Source organism: Eptesicus fuscus, chromosome 10, assembly GCF_027574615.1.
Source record: "Eptesicus fuscus isolate TK198812 chromosome 10, DD_ASM_mEF_20220401, whole genome shotgun sequence".
Lineage (NCBI taxonomy): Eukaryota > Metazoa > Chordata > Mammalia > Chiroptera > Vespertilionidae > Eptesicus > Eptesicus fuscus.
The window spans coordinates 27,857,380-27,877,493 of NC_072482.1; the positions used below are offsets into that span (position 1 = coordinate 27,857,380).

Below are 20,114 nucleotides of genomic sequence, written 5' to 3' on the forward strand. Positions count from 1 at the left end.
AATATAACACAGTGCTGAGATTTTGAGTGTCCTTTCCCAAAGTTAGATCCATAGCTCATAGATCTCAGTTAACCCTGGCCGCATGCATCTCAGATGCTCTGCCTGTACAACTGCCAAAGAGCTGGCCAAAGAGCATAAATTTTATCCTGGAGCCTATATGGAGTTCAGGAGTTTAACTTTAATTGCTGGAGGATTTTAACACATTTCCCTAACAAAGGCAGAAATGATACAATTAATACAATGGTGCCTGATTTTCATTTTGTATCAGTTACCTGCACTGGAAATGTTTCTCCCAGAGTCAACAGAGTATTGGTCTCAAGTACACATAGTTTGCATCAGAAAAGTTATGCAGACAAAGGCATTCATGCAGCCATGCTTAAATGTGACAAAGGGAGTAATGTTAAAATGCAACACCCTTAGGTGCCCTGCTTTTACACTGATATTGCAGAATCTTCAAAACAGAAAAGTGTTATATGTGAACTAGAGGCCCGGTGCACAAAATTTGTGCATGGGAGGGGGTGTCCCTCAGCCCAGCCTGCATCCTCTCCAATCTAGGACCCCTCGAGGGATGTCTGACTGCCCGTTTAGACCCGATCCCGGTAGTATCGGGCCTAATCGGGCAGTTGAACATCCCTCTCACATTCCAGGACTGCTGGCTCCCAACTGCTTGCCTGCCTGCCTTCCTGATTGCCCCTAACCGCTTCTGCCTGCCAGTCTGATCACCCCCTAACCACTCCCCTGCCAGCCTGTTTGCCCCTAACTGCCCTCCCCTGCAGGCTTAGTCGTCACCCCTAACTGCCCTCCCCTGCAGGCCTAGTCACCCCTAACTGCCCTCCCCTGCAAGCCTGGTCCCCCACAACTGCTCTCCTCTGCTGGCCTGGTCACCCCTAACTGCCCTCCCCTGCAGGCTTGATCACCCCCAACTGCCCTCCCTTGCAGGCCTGGTCCTTCCCAACTGCCCTCCCCTGCTGGCCATCTTGTGGCGGCCATCTTGTGTCCACATGGGGGCAGCCATCTTTGACCACATGTGTTGTGTGTTGGAGTGGTCAATTTGCATATTACTCTTTTATTAGATAGGATAGAGGCCTGGTGCACAGATGGGGGTGGTGGCCAGCTGGTTTTCCCTGAAGGGTGTCCCGGGTCAGGGTGGGGGTTCCCTTGGGGTGTGTGGTGGCCTGGGCGAGGTTGCCTGTGGTGGTTTGCAGGCTGGCCATGCCCCCCGGCGACCCAAGCGGAGGCCCTAGTATCTGGGATTTATTTATCTTCTATAATTAAAATTTTGTAGCCTTGAGCGGAACCAAGCCTCCTGCTTGCTCTGTGGCCGCAGCCATTTTTGTTGGGATTTATTTATCTTCTATAATTGAAACTTTGTAGCCAAGGCAGGCCAGGGCTGTGGAAGCTTGGCTTCCTCCATCGCCAGGGGCAACTCAAGCCTCCTGCTCTCTCCAGCTTCGTGGCTGCTGCCATTTTCATTGGGATTTATTTATCTTCTATAATTGAAACTTTGTAGCCTTCAGTGGAGGCCTGGGCCAGCCAGGGTGTGCGGAAAGCTTGGCTTCCTCCATTGCCTGGGAAACCCAAGCCTCCTGCTTGCTCTGTGGCCACAGCCATCTTGGTTGGGTTAATTTGCATACTTGCTTCTGATTGGCTGGTGGGCATGGCTTTGTGGGTGTAGCAGAGTGATGGTTAATTTGCATATTACTCTTTTATTAGATAGGATAAGAGATATTTGAATTGGAAAGCAGGATCTTAAATCATCTTGTCCATCACACTGTCAAGATGGGTTTTCTTTAACTAGTTATATGATTTTAATAAATAAATGTAAAAAAAGAAATATGTTTCACTAGTGTCACTTCTTTTAGGGAATAAGACTTAATATGTGTTTTATTTGACATTTTTAATACTTTCATAGCTTCATAGGCCTAACTTTGATTAAATCTTTCAATCAGTTTGTCTTTAGGGAATTAATTCTTATTTTTGATATGTTTACAATATTAATTTTGTCTAATTTTCTGCACTTTATGTTATAGAAATACCATCTGATACAATTACAGTAAAACAGAGCCTTTCTGGTATAAAATCTACAAATTCTGGATGCCTGGTGAGGTATGAATAGGTTATATATAAAAACAAAGCCCCCAACCTTTGTTTCCATTTCCATTCAGAAATAACAAAGATGAGTGTCAAAACGCAATGGTTTGTTAAAAAGTAAAACTGTGTACATGAAAAGTAACAATGAAAAGCCAGATATTTTCCACTCAATTTGTTGATTAATTAAATTATTGCCTTTAGCCACTCTTTTAATGACAGCCAAAAAGGGACTATATAACTGCTGTCCAATATCTGTCACAAAATAATCCATGTACCATTCATAAAGTGACAAGCATATTTATAGGATATAATTTTATAGATTGTTATTTTCACACAGATAAAATTTTGCAAAATATTAAAACTATGCTGTACTAAATACTTGAAATTTTATCATCTAAAACTTTTAGCAATGATTGCTAGAATGTAAAAATAAATGTGAAATATATATATACTATATGGAAAAATAATTGAATGCTGTACATTCTTACAAGTCAGTGTAATAAATGAAATTAATTCATATCTCAGTAGACTCATCATAACAGCTAGTGAGTGAATGTGTCATGAGTAATTGCCTTGGATAGATACAGTCTTTGTAATGTTAGCAATAGAGCAACGTGGAGGCTCTGTCATTCCTTGGATGTCATGACTCTGTAGCCACCTGCTATGCACATAAATCTTCAAAATACCAACCTCTGTCTTTAAAGTGGATATTGTGACATCATTTTATTTACTAGGAACATTATATCTTGAATGTATCTTGAAAAATATACATTCATGCTTAACAATATACTTAAAAGATTATCATATTATCATAGCTGGGCTTATTTTGGAGTCTCCATTGATGGTGCAAAGTAACCCCTTGAAAGTTACATGGAGTCGGAAACTGAGCAAGTCTAGGAAGCTCATCATTGAGTCACAAACATTTAGCAGGGGAACCAATACAAATTTGTGAGTGAATTGATGTGACCCCAAATGAGATAGATGGATTACAAAGTACTCCAGGTAAAACAAACACCTGTGAAGAATACTCTGTCACTGATATATGATATTCTGCTGAGAGGAGATATGTGAACAGATAGTTTGAGACCCTCAAAGAGCCATCTCTTTCAGTTGCTTTCCGGACTGACAACTGTAAAAAGAAGTAGATGGGCCCAGCCGATGTGGCTCAATAGTTGAATGTTGACCTATAAACCAGATCAGGGCACATGCCTAAGTTGTGGGCTCAATCCCCACTGGGGGGCATGCCAGAGGCAGCTGATCAATGATTCTCTCTCACCATTGATGTTTCTATTGAAGCAGGAATTTCGGGGGAGCATAGGCAGGGTTAGGGATTTTTTTAGAATTGGGGTCCATGGAAAAAACACAGGGCCACAGACTTGTGGAAGGTACATTTCCATAACACAAGGAAGCCAGGTGTAGTTACATCTCCATAAGACAAGGGAGCAGCAACAGTTGCATTTACATAAGACAAGGGAACTGGAAGTAGCCAAGAAAGGTCTATATTTATAGAATAAAGAAAAGGAAGCCCTTCATTCAGAAGGAGAAGAAGAAAGCCCAAAGGGAATAAGAAAACAATAAGGAAGGAGGGGGGTGGAGAACCTCACATGTCCCATGTGAGGTTCAACCTTTGAGCCCAGGAGTTACTATAGTAACCAGTCTAAGGGAATAGTGACCAATCAGAGAGGATATCAAGGCACCAGGATCTGCAGCCCATATAAGTCATAGGGAAAGGGAACCCAGTGGGACTCTTTTCCCCTCCCTACTTGGGAGTCCATTCTGTGGGACTCTTTCCCTCTCCCCATGTGGGAGTCTGTACTTGTTCTTCAATAAATCTCTATATTTGCTATAGCACTTTCTGTCCGTGGATTCATTCTTCAATTCCGGTGGACAAAGAATCCGGGTTCCAGTCCAAAAATTCGGTATCACTATCTCTCTCCCTCTCCCTTCCTCTCTGAAATCAATAAAAATATATATTTTTAAAAAGTAGATGGTGCTCAGATCTTTGCATTTGATGCACTGCTCTTCTCACTCTGCAAACTTCTCTGATTGTCTTTACTCGATGTTTTTGTTTTATCTGCTATTTTTCTATTTGATATTCTCAAAATCACATTTTACATTTAAATCATTACCTTATGCCAGAGACTCCCTATTATAAACCTACCTGCTGGACATATTTTGCTGGAGGCTTAGTCCCACGAATTCAAACTCTACACGTCCAAAATAGAAATTTTTATTGCTATTTACACAAGACATTCAGAAGTACCACTTAAGATCTTCATGGCCTCACCTGTTTCTAGACGGTTACTCCTTCCAGCCCTAGCTACAAATTCTTCTCTCCTGGAGAGGCAGTCCTTTATATGGCCTCTGGGATAGTACAGTGAGACAGGACCATCAGTCAAATGTATTGCCATCCAGATAACACGTTCCCATATAAGATCTACTTCACTCTTTCTTGTGTTCCCTGGGATTGTATTCTCTAATGAAGTAGCAGCACATGAGGAACCCAGCCTGAGAAACCATCAAAATGTGCTTCTCCTTTGGTGACATCTGCTGATGTTATCCACTTCTAGCCTGATACTTCAGCAAAAATCCTATAAGTCATTCTTGTCTTTCCTTCCTAATCTACTTGAAACTCAGTAGCTAAATCCAGCCATCGTTTCTCCTAAATAACAGATGCATCCATTCCTCTCTATTTCAGTCCATGCTGACTTGTTTTAGGCACTCACTTTTTCTAGGACTATTGAAATAGCCTCTTTTCTGGCCTCCCTAATTCTAGTTTCATATCTTCACTTTAGGCTCCAATTTACATAGAGTAATCCAGCTGATCCATCTATTTTAGCATGCCCCTGATTCACAGCAGCTCCGACCTTTCACTCACCGAACCTTCATTATCTGATCTGAGCTTACATTTTTGAGGCTTATCACTCAAACTTCCTGTCTGACATTTATGCTCCAATACTAAACATGCCATTTAAAAAATCTGTATTTCTTTTTTTTATATATTTTTTTTATGATTTCAGAGAGAGGAAGGAAGAGGGAGATAGAAACATCAATGATGAGAATTATTGATTGGCTTTCTCCTGCATGCCCTCTACTGGGGATGGAGCCTGCAACCTGGGCATGTGCCCTGATGGGGAATCAAATCCTGACCTCCTGGCTCATAACTCGATGTTCAACCACTGAGCTACACTGGTGGGGCTAAAAAATCTGCATTTCTTTATCTGGTATACTTTTCCCTATTCTTCTGGTAAAATCCCACGTTAGAACCAAGTTCTGGTATTCTTTCCTCAATAAATCATACCCATCCTTTCCCAAGCTGAGATAGATGACTTTCTTCTGTACAACATAATATTCCCTATATATTTATATCAATTAGAAGTGTGGCTGTTTTGTTTTTCTTTAATTTTGTTGCACACAACACACTTGTAGAATGCAGTATTTACCCACCAATTTCTCACCATGGTAGAAATTCTCAATGCATAGAAAGCCTCTACTTTCCCCCCAAAACTTGAAAGTTGTCTCAGATTCTAAAGGAGGGAGACCAGGCACTGTTTCTGATTCTGATATGTCTGATGTCTGCTAGATTTGGGAATTTTCCCTCTCCCACCTTTACCTTCATCCCCTGAAAATGCACTAGATTATGCTTTATGAGGGGCAGACTGGGCCTATTTTGTGTCTTTATATCTCAATACCTGGAAGAGAACTCAACCATCAGGTAAGAGGCCAATACATATTTAATGAATGTATGGATGAGTATTACAGGGATACATCTTAGGCACATCTAAGGTCAGATCCACTTAAGGCCAAATAGTAATCTTAGAAACTTGACTTTTGAATTATATAGTCCCACAGTAAGCACACGTGGTTCTCTGAGGTTATATTACATATACATGGTAACTAGACAGCCACATTGCCAGAGTCTGTAGGAAAGTTGAGAGGGGCCAGATCATGGTAATCAGTGAGTTTGTTTAAGGACCTGAAGGGGCTGTCTACTGTTCCAAGCAGTTTCTGTACCATCTCTGGAGTTAAAGGCCAGGGCAGCTGTCTCTCTGACTAGGACTGAGCCCAGTATAGGTGATTGTGTGCTACTAAGTCACTCCCTGTACCTATTCTAAGTGACTTTCTCTGTGTCTGCGGATATCTTAGCATCAATCACAGTCACTCTTATGGCAACAAAGGAGTATTTATATCATTGCAATTGCCATTTTTAGAATAACTGTCTGTCAGTGTGTTCTCCCCGTAATGTGCTGTGAGTTCCTTAATGACAGGAACTCTTCTTTATTTATCTCAATATACACAGCATAGCAAAAGTTAAAAATATTGTAATACTGAGAAATAAGTATAGAGGAGTGGTGAGACAGAAGCTAGAAGACTATAATGGAACCAGCTAAGTAAGAATGTTCAAGGATAAACAGAAACATCCTGATACTTTAGCTAGGTTAAACATTTAGCAGTCTATAGTATTTTGTATAATCCACATTGTTATAAGAATAAGCCATCAATAAAAAAAAAAAGAATAAGCCATCAAATTTCAGTGGCCTAGTCTGGCCAGTGTGCCTCAATGGTTGAGTGTTGACCTATGAACCAGGAGGTCATAGTTCTATTTCCAGTTAGGGCACATGCAGGCTTGATCCCTAGTAGGGGGTGTGCAGGAGGCAGCGGATTAATGATTCCCTCTCATCATTAATGTTTCTATCTCTCTCTCCTTTCCTCTCTGAAATCAATTAAAAATATATTTAAAACATTTCGGTGGCCTGACAGAATCATTCATTTTTGCTCACTTAGCAGTCTAACGGGATTGAGAGGGCAGGCTCCCTCCATGCAATGATTTAGGATATGAGGTGTCTTCTAACCTGTGACTCCACCAGTAGCTAGGTTCTTACAGTTCTCTACATCCAACCAGAGGTGAGGGAAAAAAGAACAAGAAAAAGAGAGAATGACATACTTCATTTCTCTTCATGCTCCATTTGTGAGAACTATATTGACAACCTCTTCCTGTAAAGAGCTGGATAGTAAGTGTTTTAAGCTTTTTGGGTCATGCATCTCTATGACAACTACTCAACTCTGTGGTTATAGGCTACAAGGGGGCATAGGTAAAATGTAAGTGATTGGGTGAGGCTGTGTGCCAGTAAAAGTTTATTTATGGGCACTGAAATTTGAATTTCATTTAATTTATGTGTCACAAAATATCATTCTTAAAAAAATTGTTTCCAACTATTTAAAATGTAAGACCTTTGTTCCTGGGCCTTATAAGGAGTGGTGGCTGAAATTAGCCTGTGGTTATATTTGTTGACCTTTATTAACCTAGAGGCAAGGTAGCAGGAAAAGGTTGTCACTGTCTTGGCTGCTGCCTTTAGTAAAAGCTCATTACTTTGACAGCTAGCTATGTCTCCCTTAGGCTGCTCCTCTACCCACTCACTATCCATACATGCCCCCTTTCTCCTATACTGGTAGTACACCTAGTCCCTTCCCCAGAGATAGAGCACAAAATCCCTTCTAGTCACTGCTCAAAGTCAATAGTTTCTAGGTTATGTCCAGTCCATTCCATCAGGTCTGGATGTGGCCTCTTAAGGTCTGAAGAGCTACAAACTCAAAAACAATCCTGACCCATCATATAAACATATGGAGCAGAAACAGGATACTTGCCAAAAAAAAAAAAAAATGCCCATTCAGAAAGGCAGAAATGGGAATACATAGCAATGATGAGGAGCAGCTAAGCTATCAATTGTGACACCTTCTTTCTGCGTTGGTACTAGAGAAGGTTCCTTGATTAGGCTGATTGTCTGGGGTCAGCAAGATCCCTGTTCATGGTGCCTTCCTCATTGGTTCGGTCTGAAATGGGCTTTATACAGAATGTGCTCTTTGGGGAAGACAGAGCTTTCACACAGTGCTTCAGGTATAAATTTCGGGACCCTAAATTTCACAATTAGTTTTTCTTTTTTTGCTTGTCTGTTTCTTTGTTTTAGCATGGTTTGTGGTTTTCTTGGCAATATACTTCCATTAACATTTAGGAGGCATCAATCTATTTACATTTAGTCTGGTTCATGTTAATAACAACATGCAGTGTTCTTTCCTGGCAATAATTCCCAAGCTGGCTTTAGTATTATTTTATTTGTTTTTTTTTCTTCTTCTCTTATCTTTATCTCTCAACTCAATGATAGCTACCTTGAGGTCATCTGAAGGTCACCTGGAGGAGAGAAAGCATCCTTTGAATTAATCTTTGCTGAACAGCTTAGTTGTTATATTTCACTGACATATCTTAATGAGCCTGCATTGTTCTCCATATTATTTATTAAATGCTTTGTTTGGGAAGGGTTCTAGAAAGAATCAGCTTTTCTAAACTTTAGAAGCTTCAATTATATGTTAGAACCTGAAGTCCTTCTCATCTAGTAAATGACAGCAAATGCACTTCCTAAACATCACAGGCTGGAAATCACAGAGACTTTACTTCAGTTCTCATTCCACTGAAGAGGACTAGCTCAATAGTCCCACACAGATGCAAGGACTGGGGAGGTTGGAAAGGACTGAGCAAGTGTGTTCTTTTTCTGTGCAACTATTTCAGAGGGGGAAATTCAATATCTGGAGGGGGTGCCTAAACTGTTTGCTGCAAAGCTAGTAGAGAATTTAAATTTTATTCCGAAAACAAGGCAACCATTTGGAAGACTACCATCCATTAATACCAAAAGCAGAAATTTGAAGTAAGATGTGTCAGGAGCATCATGCAGTATATAGAAGCCTGAGAACAATGAGGTATATGACCATTCTTGGTCTCACGACAGTTTTGAACATATGAGACAGCTTTTGCAGATCCATCATTAATCATGAACACTAGCGTGAAAGCTATTATTCCAAAATAAACAACATTTCTGTTTTTCATAAGACTAAAACATGTTATAAATTATCAGAACCTCAAATAGAAACATTTGAAAAAAATTCATATCAAATTTTACTGGATATGATTGTATTTGCATAAGTAAACCCAACTATATGCATTTCATTGCAGAACTAAAAATAGTTGTTTTTATTCCTGAATGGTTCATTTCCAAAGTATTAAAATAGACTTTAAAATATAAATATTGATATCTTTCAACTGTCAAGGAAAGCATACAATGCATAAAGCTTTGAAAGAGACATGAATAGAACAATGGAAAGTTTCCACAAGGCAGAGAAATAAAAATATATTTCAGTTAGAAAAAACTTATGCAAAATGAAAAAGTTAAATTGGAATAGAAATGAACTCAATTTATAGTGTGACAAAACTTGTCAATTTCACTTTGCTGTTAAGTGTCTTTGAATCTATTTTTTAAATTTTATTTTAGAATGTTATTTTGTTCATTTTGTACTAGAAAAACAGATTTTTTTAAAAATGAAGATAGCACATTTGAAGTTCTCATGGAAAGTATTCATTAAAAATGTTATTAAATTTATTGGGGCAGCATTGGTTAATAAAATTAGCATTATTCTTCTCAGATGACTATTCTCCACTTGATTGGGAATGTGGTCCAATAAACACATATGAAAATTGCTAATTACAATAGTTACCAAAATGGAAGCACTTCCTGTATCCAGCCACTGTGCTAAGTGAATTGGTTATACACAATTACATTCAATTCTCATGTCAACACTATGTTACTATTATTATTGTTCTTATTATACAGCGAAGGAAACAGAAGTACAAAGAAGTTAAATAACTTTGCCAAGGTTATGCAAAGAGTCAGACCTAAAACTGTAAAATGCCAAGAAAAAAAAAGTGAAAGCTCTTTAATATTGGCCTTGGAAATTATTTTTGGATATGACACCAAAAACTCAGGCAACAAAAGCAAAAATAAACAAGTGTAACTACATTAAACAAACAAACAAACAACAACAAAACCCAACCACTTTCGCAAAGCAAACAACCAGGAAAATGGCAAGTTATGGATTAGAAGAAAATATTTGCAAACCACCATGTCTGATAAAGGCTAACTACCCTACGTACATTAGAAACTCATACAACCCAATATCAAAAAGGCAAACAAATCAATTAAGAAATGGCAAAGACCTAAACAGAGAATTTTCCAAAAAAGACATACAAATGGCCAACAGGTTTATGACAAGTTGCTCAACATCACTAATCATTAGGGAAATGCAAATCATTCCACAGAGAGATATAATCTCACCCCTGTTAGGATGGTTATTACAAAAACAAACAAACAAAAAACAAGTATTGGTGAAGCTATGGAGGTAAAAGAGGCCTGTACACTAGAATGTAAATTTGGAATGGCTATTATGGAAAACAATATGGAGGCTCTGCAAAAAAACACACAAAAAAACACTAAAAATAGAACTACCATGTTATCTAGCAAACCCTCCTCTGGTTCCTTGCATAAAAGGGGCAATCAGGCTGTCAGTCAGAGGGGTGGTTAGGGGGTGATCAGGCTGGCAGGCAGAAGTAGTTAGGGGCAATCAGGAAAGCAAGCAGGCAAGCAGTTGGGAGCCAGCAGTCCTGTATTGTGAGAGGGATGTCCGACTGCCCGTTTGGGCCCGATTCTACTTGGATAGGGCCTAAAGTGGCAGTCGGACATCCCTTGAGGGGTCCCAGATTGGAGAGGGTGCAGGCTGGGCTGAGGGACACACCCCCCTCCCCCGTGCACGAATTTCGTGCACCGGGCCTCTAGTAATTAATATAAAATGGTAGGACTATAGTCCCTGTAATAAAATTATGAATCGCACATAGTCCTCCACTGTGACAGTAACTATCTGTGCGATATGATGAGGTAAATAGGGAACCTAATGCCAAATTAATGGAAAGCAGTATGTCTCATAGTGTGATGAAAAAGACCCCAACAGTCTTTCATATGGTCTGTGAGGTTAAAACATTTTTAATAATAACACCAAGATGCTATTTGACTTTTCACTGTGTTTACATTTACACTGATAGTACAAGAGTAATGATGGATAAAACTATAATGCCTTAGTATGAATAAAAATGGTGACACCAACTTGCATTAATAGGTACAGTATTCTCGACTTACAGTTGAAAAGTGCTAATTTTACTCAAGAATGTACTTGAGGCAGTGGCGAAATTATTATTTTTAAAATGATAACTTATAAGTATATGCCTTCTTAATAATGTGTGAGACAAAGGGTACTATGCATAAAGTAAGCTCCTGCTGCCTGCTGAGCTGTGATGATTGTCTCAAGGAGAAGTACCTAGAGGAATACTTATGTGATTATTTAGCAGTGAGCCCAACTAGCTTCTTGAAATAACAACTAACATTCAAATTATGGTTATGGAACTCGAGGTATTAGGTAGACAGTTTCTCAAAAACAAAATGAGCCTGTCACGTCAAAGAAAGTAACTAATAGTATTTGTTGTCAATATTAAAATCTGAGCGTTTAAGCAAATATTAGCATTTTGGAAAAAATCTTATCCACTATTGTGAGTTTGACAGATTTACAACAGTTAAAAACTTTTCTGATGAGATTGAAGGGCATATTCACAGCTAAGATTTTTTTGATATTTTATACTGATGTGTCTAGATATTTGAGGCAGCTGAATAACTCAAAAACAATATTTTGTAAGTGATAGTACAAAATCATGCATGGGTAAAAGAACCATTCAAAATGTAAAATAGGCCCGGCCTGTGTGGCTCAGGGGTTGATTGGCGACTTAAATTTGTACGCTATAAGCATGCATAGATGCAAGCGGCGGACCTTTTAAAATTAAATTCAAAATATTGTGGCAGTTAACTGCTATGAACCAGGAGGTCACACTGTCTGATTCAGGTCAGGACATGCCCCTGTTGTGGGCTCGATCCCCAGGTGGGGGTGTGCAGGAGGCAGGCGATCAATGATTCTCTCTCTCTCATCATTGATATTTCTATCTATCTCTCCCTCTACTTTCCTCTCTGAAATCAATAAAAATATATTTAAAAAAATGTAAAATAGGACAATGGGTTTGAATTTAAGAGTGTAAAGGCTCGTTGATCAAGGTTTCACATTTCATATTACAACTAACCTTTAACAATTTATTATTACTAAGTTTTGGTGTAATATCAAAGAAGGGTATTCCCAATTCTCTAAAAAGCTTTCTAATAATCCCCTATCATGTCCAAATACATGTGTATGAGGCCAGATTTCTTCAACTACAACAGTGAGCAATTACTGGACAGATTGAATGCAGAAGCACATATGAGAATCCAGGTGTCTTCATTAAAAATATGTGCAAAATATGTAAAACATTACACTCTTCTATCATTTTTATGTTTAAGTATAGGTATTTTCATAAAAGTACACTATTCTATGTTATTTATGTTAATATGTAATGAATTTATCTTTTTATTTTGCAAGAATTAAATGAAAAGTAAATTAAATATACTTAAACTCCTTAGTTTTTTAATATGATAAATACTGATGAAAATGCTATATTCTGCCCTAGTCAGTGTGGCTCAGTGGATAGAGCATCAGCCTGTGGACTGAAAGGTCCCAGGTTTGATTCCAGTCAAAGGGTTGTGGGTTGTGGGCTCAATCCCCAGTGGGGGGCGTGCAGGAGGCAGCTGATCAATGATTCTCTCTCATCACTGATGTTTCTCTCTCTCTCTCTCTCTCTCTCTCTCTCTCTCTCTCTCTCTCTCTCATTTCCTCTCTAAAATCAATAAAAATATATTAAAAAAATAAATTGCTATATTTTGTATATTTTTTAAAAAGCTCTTAGCAGTCAATAATAATTTTTAAGAGTGCAAAGGCCAAATATTTCAAAATCACTGTGTAGAGTAAATCTAATGGGAATCTCAAAGTAAAAATGTGTGTGAAGAAATAATCACACAATAGAATTACAAGATACTTTATACAGTAAAACTTGGAAAATCTGCTATTCCAGGGAAATGGCAGTGAATGGCCTACATAGTCCATACCCACAAGGAGCACACACTATACCATGAAGGGCATCATAAAAGAACCGTATAAACAAATAAATAAATATATTCAAACAGTGATATGTCTCATCCAGAATATAAAACAAATTATGGAAATACAGTAATTTTATTTTGATTGGTCCAGGAATGCCTCCATGAGGAGGTGACAGTAAAGTTTAGGTCTGGACAGCCTTTTGAAGGAGGGGGATGGGTAGAGAGGAGGTTGCTGCAAAAGGGACTGGAGGAGGCAACTCTGTGGAGATGGGATCTAATTAAAAAAAAAAAAAAAAAAAGGCCAGTGTCATTGAGCTCTTAACAAGGAGAAAGCCCAGTTTTGTCTTCTGCACAACCACATAAACAAGGGTTATTATTCTGATTTCATAGATGAGAAGACTGAGAAATGGGGAACTTTTAAACCTTGTTCACTGTCATACAGACAGGAATTTGCATAATTTGGCTTTGAAAACTGTAATCTAAAAGAATTCTGTATAATATATCTCTTAGGAGAGGAGGTCCTAAGTGAAATAAAGTGGTGGTAGGGGTTGGTGAGAGGAACAGAGCAAATATTCAGAGAAATTTAATGGTCGCCACTTGTCCTAACTCTACTTATAAGCAAAATACCTCTTATATGTCTATAGCTCTGTTGGATGTTGTAGAGAGGGATGATATCACTAGAAGCTTTAAGTCCTAGAGTGGTTAAAGAACCAATATTACAAAATAAAGGTCAAATGAATGGCATTTTAAATAAAATAGGACTATATAGGAGACCAAGAAAAGACAACATTTACAATTGGCTTGAAGATAGCTGAGATTACATAATGAATTTTTGTTTTTGTTTTATACTTATTCCTATAAACAAAAGTTAAATGTGCTCTGCTTTTATAAAAATAATAGAAACATGTATGTTTATCATATTGTTAAATTAGCAGGTAAATATATGAATTACCAAAGAATTGCATCCTTTTCAATGGATTTACCACCTAGTGACTGCTCATAATTAACTTAGTAATAGTTAACAGATCACATAGTGTTTAACGGAGAAGGTATGGAACAAAGAATCTAAGGGATAAATAATTGTTAGAAAATTCTTCTAACTGTAAATCATAAAAAATGGATGTGCTTTTTTTAAAAAAAAATTAGGAATAAGTATTAAAATATAAGGACTTATGGGTGTTTGATTTATATTACAATTGTTGGGACCCATCTAATGTATATAATGTAAGACATTAAGTTTTCATTTGATTAAAAACAAAACTTATGGGCAAACAAGCAAAATGAAAGCACTCTGTCTACTACTGTATAATAGTTACCACAAATATATTGTAAATGCATTAGTCTAGGGCAGGGGGTGAGATAGAAAGGGTCAACGGGGAACAAAGGGGACATATATAATACTTTTAACAATAAAGATTTTTTAAAAAAATTAATAAAAAATAAAGGTGAATTATTTTACCTTCTGAAGTATTTCTTTAATTCTTAAATATAAACAATACCCCCTCACACACAAAATGAAGGAGCAAGTTTGATTTTACTCAAATATGTGAAGTTCTCATAGCCTTGTTTTTTTCCTTAGCACTTTTCATATTCATATATACATTTAAACATTTCATCAATAGCTCCTCTATCCTATATAATAAAAGGATAATATGAAAATCGATCAAATGGCCGAACGACCGGTTGCTATGGTGCGCACTGACCATCAGGGGTCAGACGCTCAATGCAGGAGCTGCCCCCTGGTGGTTAGTGTGCTCCCACAGGGAGAGTGCTGCTCAGCCACAAGCCGGGCTGAAGGCTGGCGAGCGCAGTGGCGGTGGCAGGAGCCTCTCCCACCTCCGCAGCGGTGCTAAGGATGTTCGACTGTGGGGAGCAGATCTAAGCCATCAGTCGGACATCCCCCAAGGGCTCCCAGACTGCCAAAGGGTGCAGGCCAGGCTGAGGGATCCCTTCCTGCCCTCCCCCCGACGCAAGTGCAGTGCACGAATGTCATGTATTGGGCCTCTAGTTACATTATAAATTTCTTAACAACTGGCACTGTGTGACTGTTTATTCACATTGGATCAGAGTGCACAGAAAGATTTCAGTACTTCTAAAAATTTTGGTAGAATAAATTAATGTTTTCAGGCTTTTAGGCTATCCTGTGACCAAACACCATGCCCCACCCTGCCATCCCAACTAACTTGTGAGAACATATTCCAATGCACTATAAAGCTCCAAAAATGATCCTTTTTTTCTTAACTGTAAGGGAGTTTTTATTTTTTTAATTTATACTAATGTTTTAATACCTAACACTGAGTCAACTGTACTAGCTCTCCTCCTAACATAGGTAGACATTTCTATAGCCAGAGAAGATTATCTGAAAAGAAAGTGTCACTAAGATGGACATTCAAGCACAAAGACGACTTTTTGTGAGAGATATAGTAGCAGAAAAAAACACTTCAGCACTCTGAGCAATATACCGCCTGCACGACTATCAGCATGCTTGTACTTAAATACTGTGAGAGATGATGTTTTCTAATCTGACTCACTGATCTTTTTTTGGTAGATATGATGGTTCTTATCCAGCACAAAGAAGAAACCCATTATAAATAAATGTTCCAACTTAATTGGGATAGAGCTTACAAATTCTAGTCTGCAAGAAAGTAAATTAGAATGTGGAAGTGTAAAGGAAAACCAAATGATTAGATACTTTCAAATGGAAATCTTATCTTTTGATGTGGTTATTTGAACAATTATTTAAAAATTCATTAGTGGTATTTTACCTGCAGCTATCAATGGGAATATTTTTCACTGCCTTGGATGGGATGAAAGATCCCCAGTTATCGATTTCTACAATTTCTATGCAGCCAGTAAAATTCTCAAATGATCCAGAAACCTAGGAAAGAGAGAGAGGGGGACTTGTATTATTTTCTTCATGTTGCAAACTGGCCAGAGTGTACAATCATATTTTAGGACTGATTTCATTTATTCAATATATTGGTAGAAAGTAAATGAACTCATTTCATAAATTATCGCAAAAATTAGTAGGAAAAAATACCACCTTATTCAAAAGTTATGTGGAATCTATAATCTTATTATACGAAATTCACTGTAATTTGTATATGATAAGGAAAATGCATTCATTAATACAGTTGATTATCATTGAAAAATAGGAGAAAAGCTGATACACTTTTCCATCTTTTGCCTTTGTTCCTTGCACTTTTCCTTTCAGACATTAGTACCTTGTTCCATCTACAGCTATAGACACATCAAGAAAAATTGCTCCTTCTGGGTCAAAGAAAACAGAGAAAGCTACAAATACTCATGACATCCTATAGCCCTGATGCAGCCTATCTTTTGTATTCAGTTGCATGGCCTGTCCTTTTTAAGAATAATCTAGGCAAAACATGTATCCAGAAAGATCGTCAAAGGGCCAAGAGCAAAAAAGAGAGCATAAGGAATTGGAAAGCATTTGTTTTAAGGAACAAATATAACCTTTTAAAGATAAACATAAATATGACTTTTTGTTCTACTCACCATGAACATATTATACTACACCAGTAATTTTATATCTCTATAAATTTAAATTTATGTGAAAAAGAGACATTAGAAAAACTAGAAAGAGGCACATCTCAGAATTCAATAGTTAGAAGTGAGCATTTCTTTCAAGTTGTTTTTTTTTGTTATGCTCTCAATATTATTAAAAAATTCATGCTAAGATAGACTGACTTATGACCAGGACAATCATTGGGCTTATATACTGAAAAATATATTGATTTCTGAATTAAAAATATTTACCATTTGCATTCTCAAGACTTGGTTTCTTATTGAATGTAAGATTGTAAATAAATAAATGATAGAATAAGACCTTAACCTTGTTTAGAAATTTTAGAGTGAATATATTTTATTCCATCTTTTCACTTATAACTCTTAGTTTAAAAACTTTTAAACCTTTTCTCCTTTTTCCCTATGTAGGCAAAAATGTACTCTAAACCCTTTCAGCAAGTAACACTCTGTCAACTGTCAAATATGACTGAACTAGAAAATAAAACAATATTTCACATAGTAAGTTTACCAAAAAGTCATTCAATTCCAAGGAAAAATAAAAAACATTTGGCTCTTAGATGCTGCAGAGAGAAACTATCGATTTGTAATTGTTAGCTTAAAGTTTTTATGAGCTTCATTAATCATACAGTTTATCACATTCATTTTATCACAGAAGGGGGTTGAGGTTTGGGTAAAACGTTTAAAGGATTAATCAAAGAAAAACACAACAACAACAACCTTAGACACAGACAACAGTATGGTGATTATCAGAGGGAAAAGAGGGTAGGGGGAAATAAAAGAGGGCATTAGGCGGATAAATAGTGATGGAGGGAGACTTGACTTGGGATGGTGAAGACACAATACAATATACAAATGATCTACTACAGAACTGTACACCTGAAACCTATATAATTTTATTAACCAATGTCACCCCAATAAATAAATACACCTAAATTTTAAATTTTAAAATAAAGTTTACATCTACCTCTCCTGAAACCTCACAAACATGTTAATTAGTATAGCTTAAAATTTTAAAATTAAACAAAAAATAAAAATGGTTTTAGAAAAATACTTTTGATTGCAATGATTATGAATGTTAGAACTTGTATGTGAATATTTAATCAAATCAGCAATTTGGAATATGAGGAAGCAAAAAATACCCAATCAGAAGAGCAAAAAAAGGAAAAGAATCCAAAAATATGAAGATATTGTAAGGAGTCTCTAGGACAACTTCAAGTGTACCAACATTTGCATCATGGGGGTGCCAGGAGAAGAGAGAGAGCAAGTTATTGAAAACCTATTTGAAGAAATAATGGCAGAAAACTTTCCCTACTTGGTGAAAAAAAAAAATAGACTAACAAGTCTAGGAAGCACAGAGTCCCAAATATGATGAACCCAAAGAGGCCTACAACAAGACACATCATAGTTAAAATGCCAAAGGTTAAAGGCAAAGAGAGAATCTTAAAAGCAGCAAGAAAAAAAATGGTAATAAATTATCTAATCCTACAACTTAAAGAATTAGAGAGTAACAAGAAAATCCCAGAGTGAGCAGAAGGAAAAAATAATAAAGATCAGAGGGGAAATAAATGACATAGAGACCAAAAAAACATTACAAATGATCAATGAAACCTAGACCTGGTTCTTTGAAAGGATGAATAAGACTGATGAACCTCTAGCCAGGTTCACCAAGAAGCGAAAAAAGAGGACCCATATAAACAAAATCAGATATGAAAGAGGTGAAATAACAACAGAACCCACAGAAATACAAAGAATCGTCAACAAATACTATGAGCAACTCCATTCCAACAAACTGGTCAACCTAGAAGAAATGGACATATTCCTAGAAAAATATGACCTTCCAAAACTCAATCAGGAACAATAAAAAAATCTGAGTAGGCCGATAACTATGGAGGAAATTGAAACAGTCATCAAAAAACTTCCAACACACAAAAACCCTGAACCAGATGGCTTCACAGAGGTGTTTTACCAAATATTCAAAGAAGAACTAAAACCTATCCTTCTCAGACTATTCCAAAAAAATTCAAGAGGAAGGAACACCTCCAAGCTCTTTCTATGAAGCCAGTATAAACCTAATCCCAAACCAGATAAAGACAATTCAAAGAAAGAGAATTACAGGCCAATATCCCTCATGAACATAGATGCCAAAATTCTCAACAAAATTCTAGCAAATCGAATCCATCGTTACATTAGAAAGATCATACATCATGACCAAGTGGGATCTATTCCGGGCATCCAAAGATGGTACAATATCTGCAAATCAATAAACGTGATACACCACATAAACAAATTGAGAAAAACCATATAATCATATCAACTGATGCAGAAAAAGCATTTGACAAAATCCAACACCCTTTTTTAAAAATATATTTTATTGATTTTTTATAGAGAGGAAGGGAGAGGGATAGAGAGTTAGAAACATCGATGAGAGAGAAACATCAACCAGCTGCCTCCTGCACACCCCCCACTGGGGATGTGCCCGCAACCAAGGTACATGCCCTTGACCGGAATCAAACCTTGGACCTTTCAGTCCACAGACTGACGCTCTATCCATTGAGCCAAACCAGTTTCGGCCAACACCCTTTCTTGATAAAAACTCTCAGCAAGGTGGGAATAGAAGAATCATACCACAAGATAATAAAAGCCATATATGACAAACCAATAGCCCACATCATACTCAATGGGCAAAAACTAAAACCATTTCCCCTAAGAACAGGAACAAGACAGGGATGCCACTCTAACCACTTCTGTTCGACATAGTACTGGAAGTACTAGCCATAGTGATCAGACAAGAAGAAGAAATAAAAGGCATCCAAATTGGAAAAGAAGAAGTAAAATTGTCATTATTCACAGATGACATGATATTATACATAGAAAACCCTAAATACTCCATCAAAACACTACTAGAATTAATAAATGAATTTGGCAATGTAGCAGGATATAAAATTCACACCCAGAAATTTATGGCTTTTTTAAACACCAATAATGAACTCACAGGAAGAAAAACTAAAAAAAAAAAATCCCATTTACCATTGTAACAAAAAAAATTAAGATACCTAGCAATAAATTTAAGCAAGGAGGTAAAGGATCTGTACTCAAAAAATTATAGGATACTGAAGAAAGATATAGAGGAAGACATAAACAAATGGAAGAATATTCCATGTTTATGGATTGGTAGAATCAACATCATTAAAATGTCCATATTACCCAAAGCAATCTATAAATTCAATACAATTCCCATTAGAATACCAATGGCATACTTCAAAGACCTAGAACAAACTCTCCAAAAATTCATCTGGGATAAAAAAGACCAAGAATAGCTGCAGCAATCTTGAGAAAGTTGTAGGGATCACAATACCAGGTATCAAGCTATACTACAAAGCCACTGTTCTCAAAACTACCTGGTACTGGCACAAGAACAGACATATAGAGCAGTGGAACAGAACAGAGAACCCAGAAATAGACCCAAGCCATTATACTCAATTAATATTCAACAAAGGAGGCAAGAGCATACAATGGAGACAAGACAGTCTCTTCAATAAATGGTGTTGGGAAAGCTGGACAGATAACCTGAAAAAAAATGAAACT

The 20,114-nt window shown here is 37.2% G+C and overlaps 1 protein-coding gene across 1 annotated transcript in view; it reads right to left on the minus strand.

The window, feature by feature from the left end:
* EYS (eyes shut homolog) overlaps window positions 1-20,114 on the minus strand; it is a 1,391,558-nt gene that overhangs the window by 465,659 nt on the left and 905,785 nt on the right. The window contains 1 exon segment of the mRNA XM_054722350.1: window positions 15,746-15,840. Within this exon segment, the coding sequence (XP_054578325.1) occupies window positions 15,746-15,840 (95 nt within the window).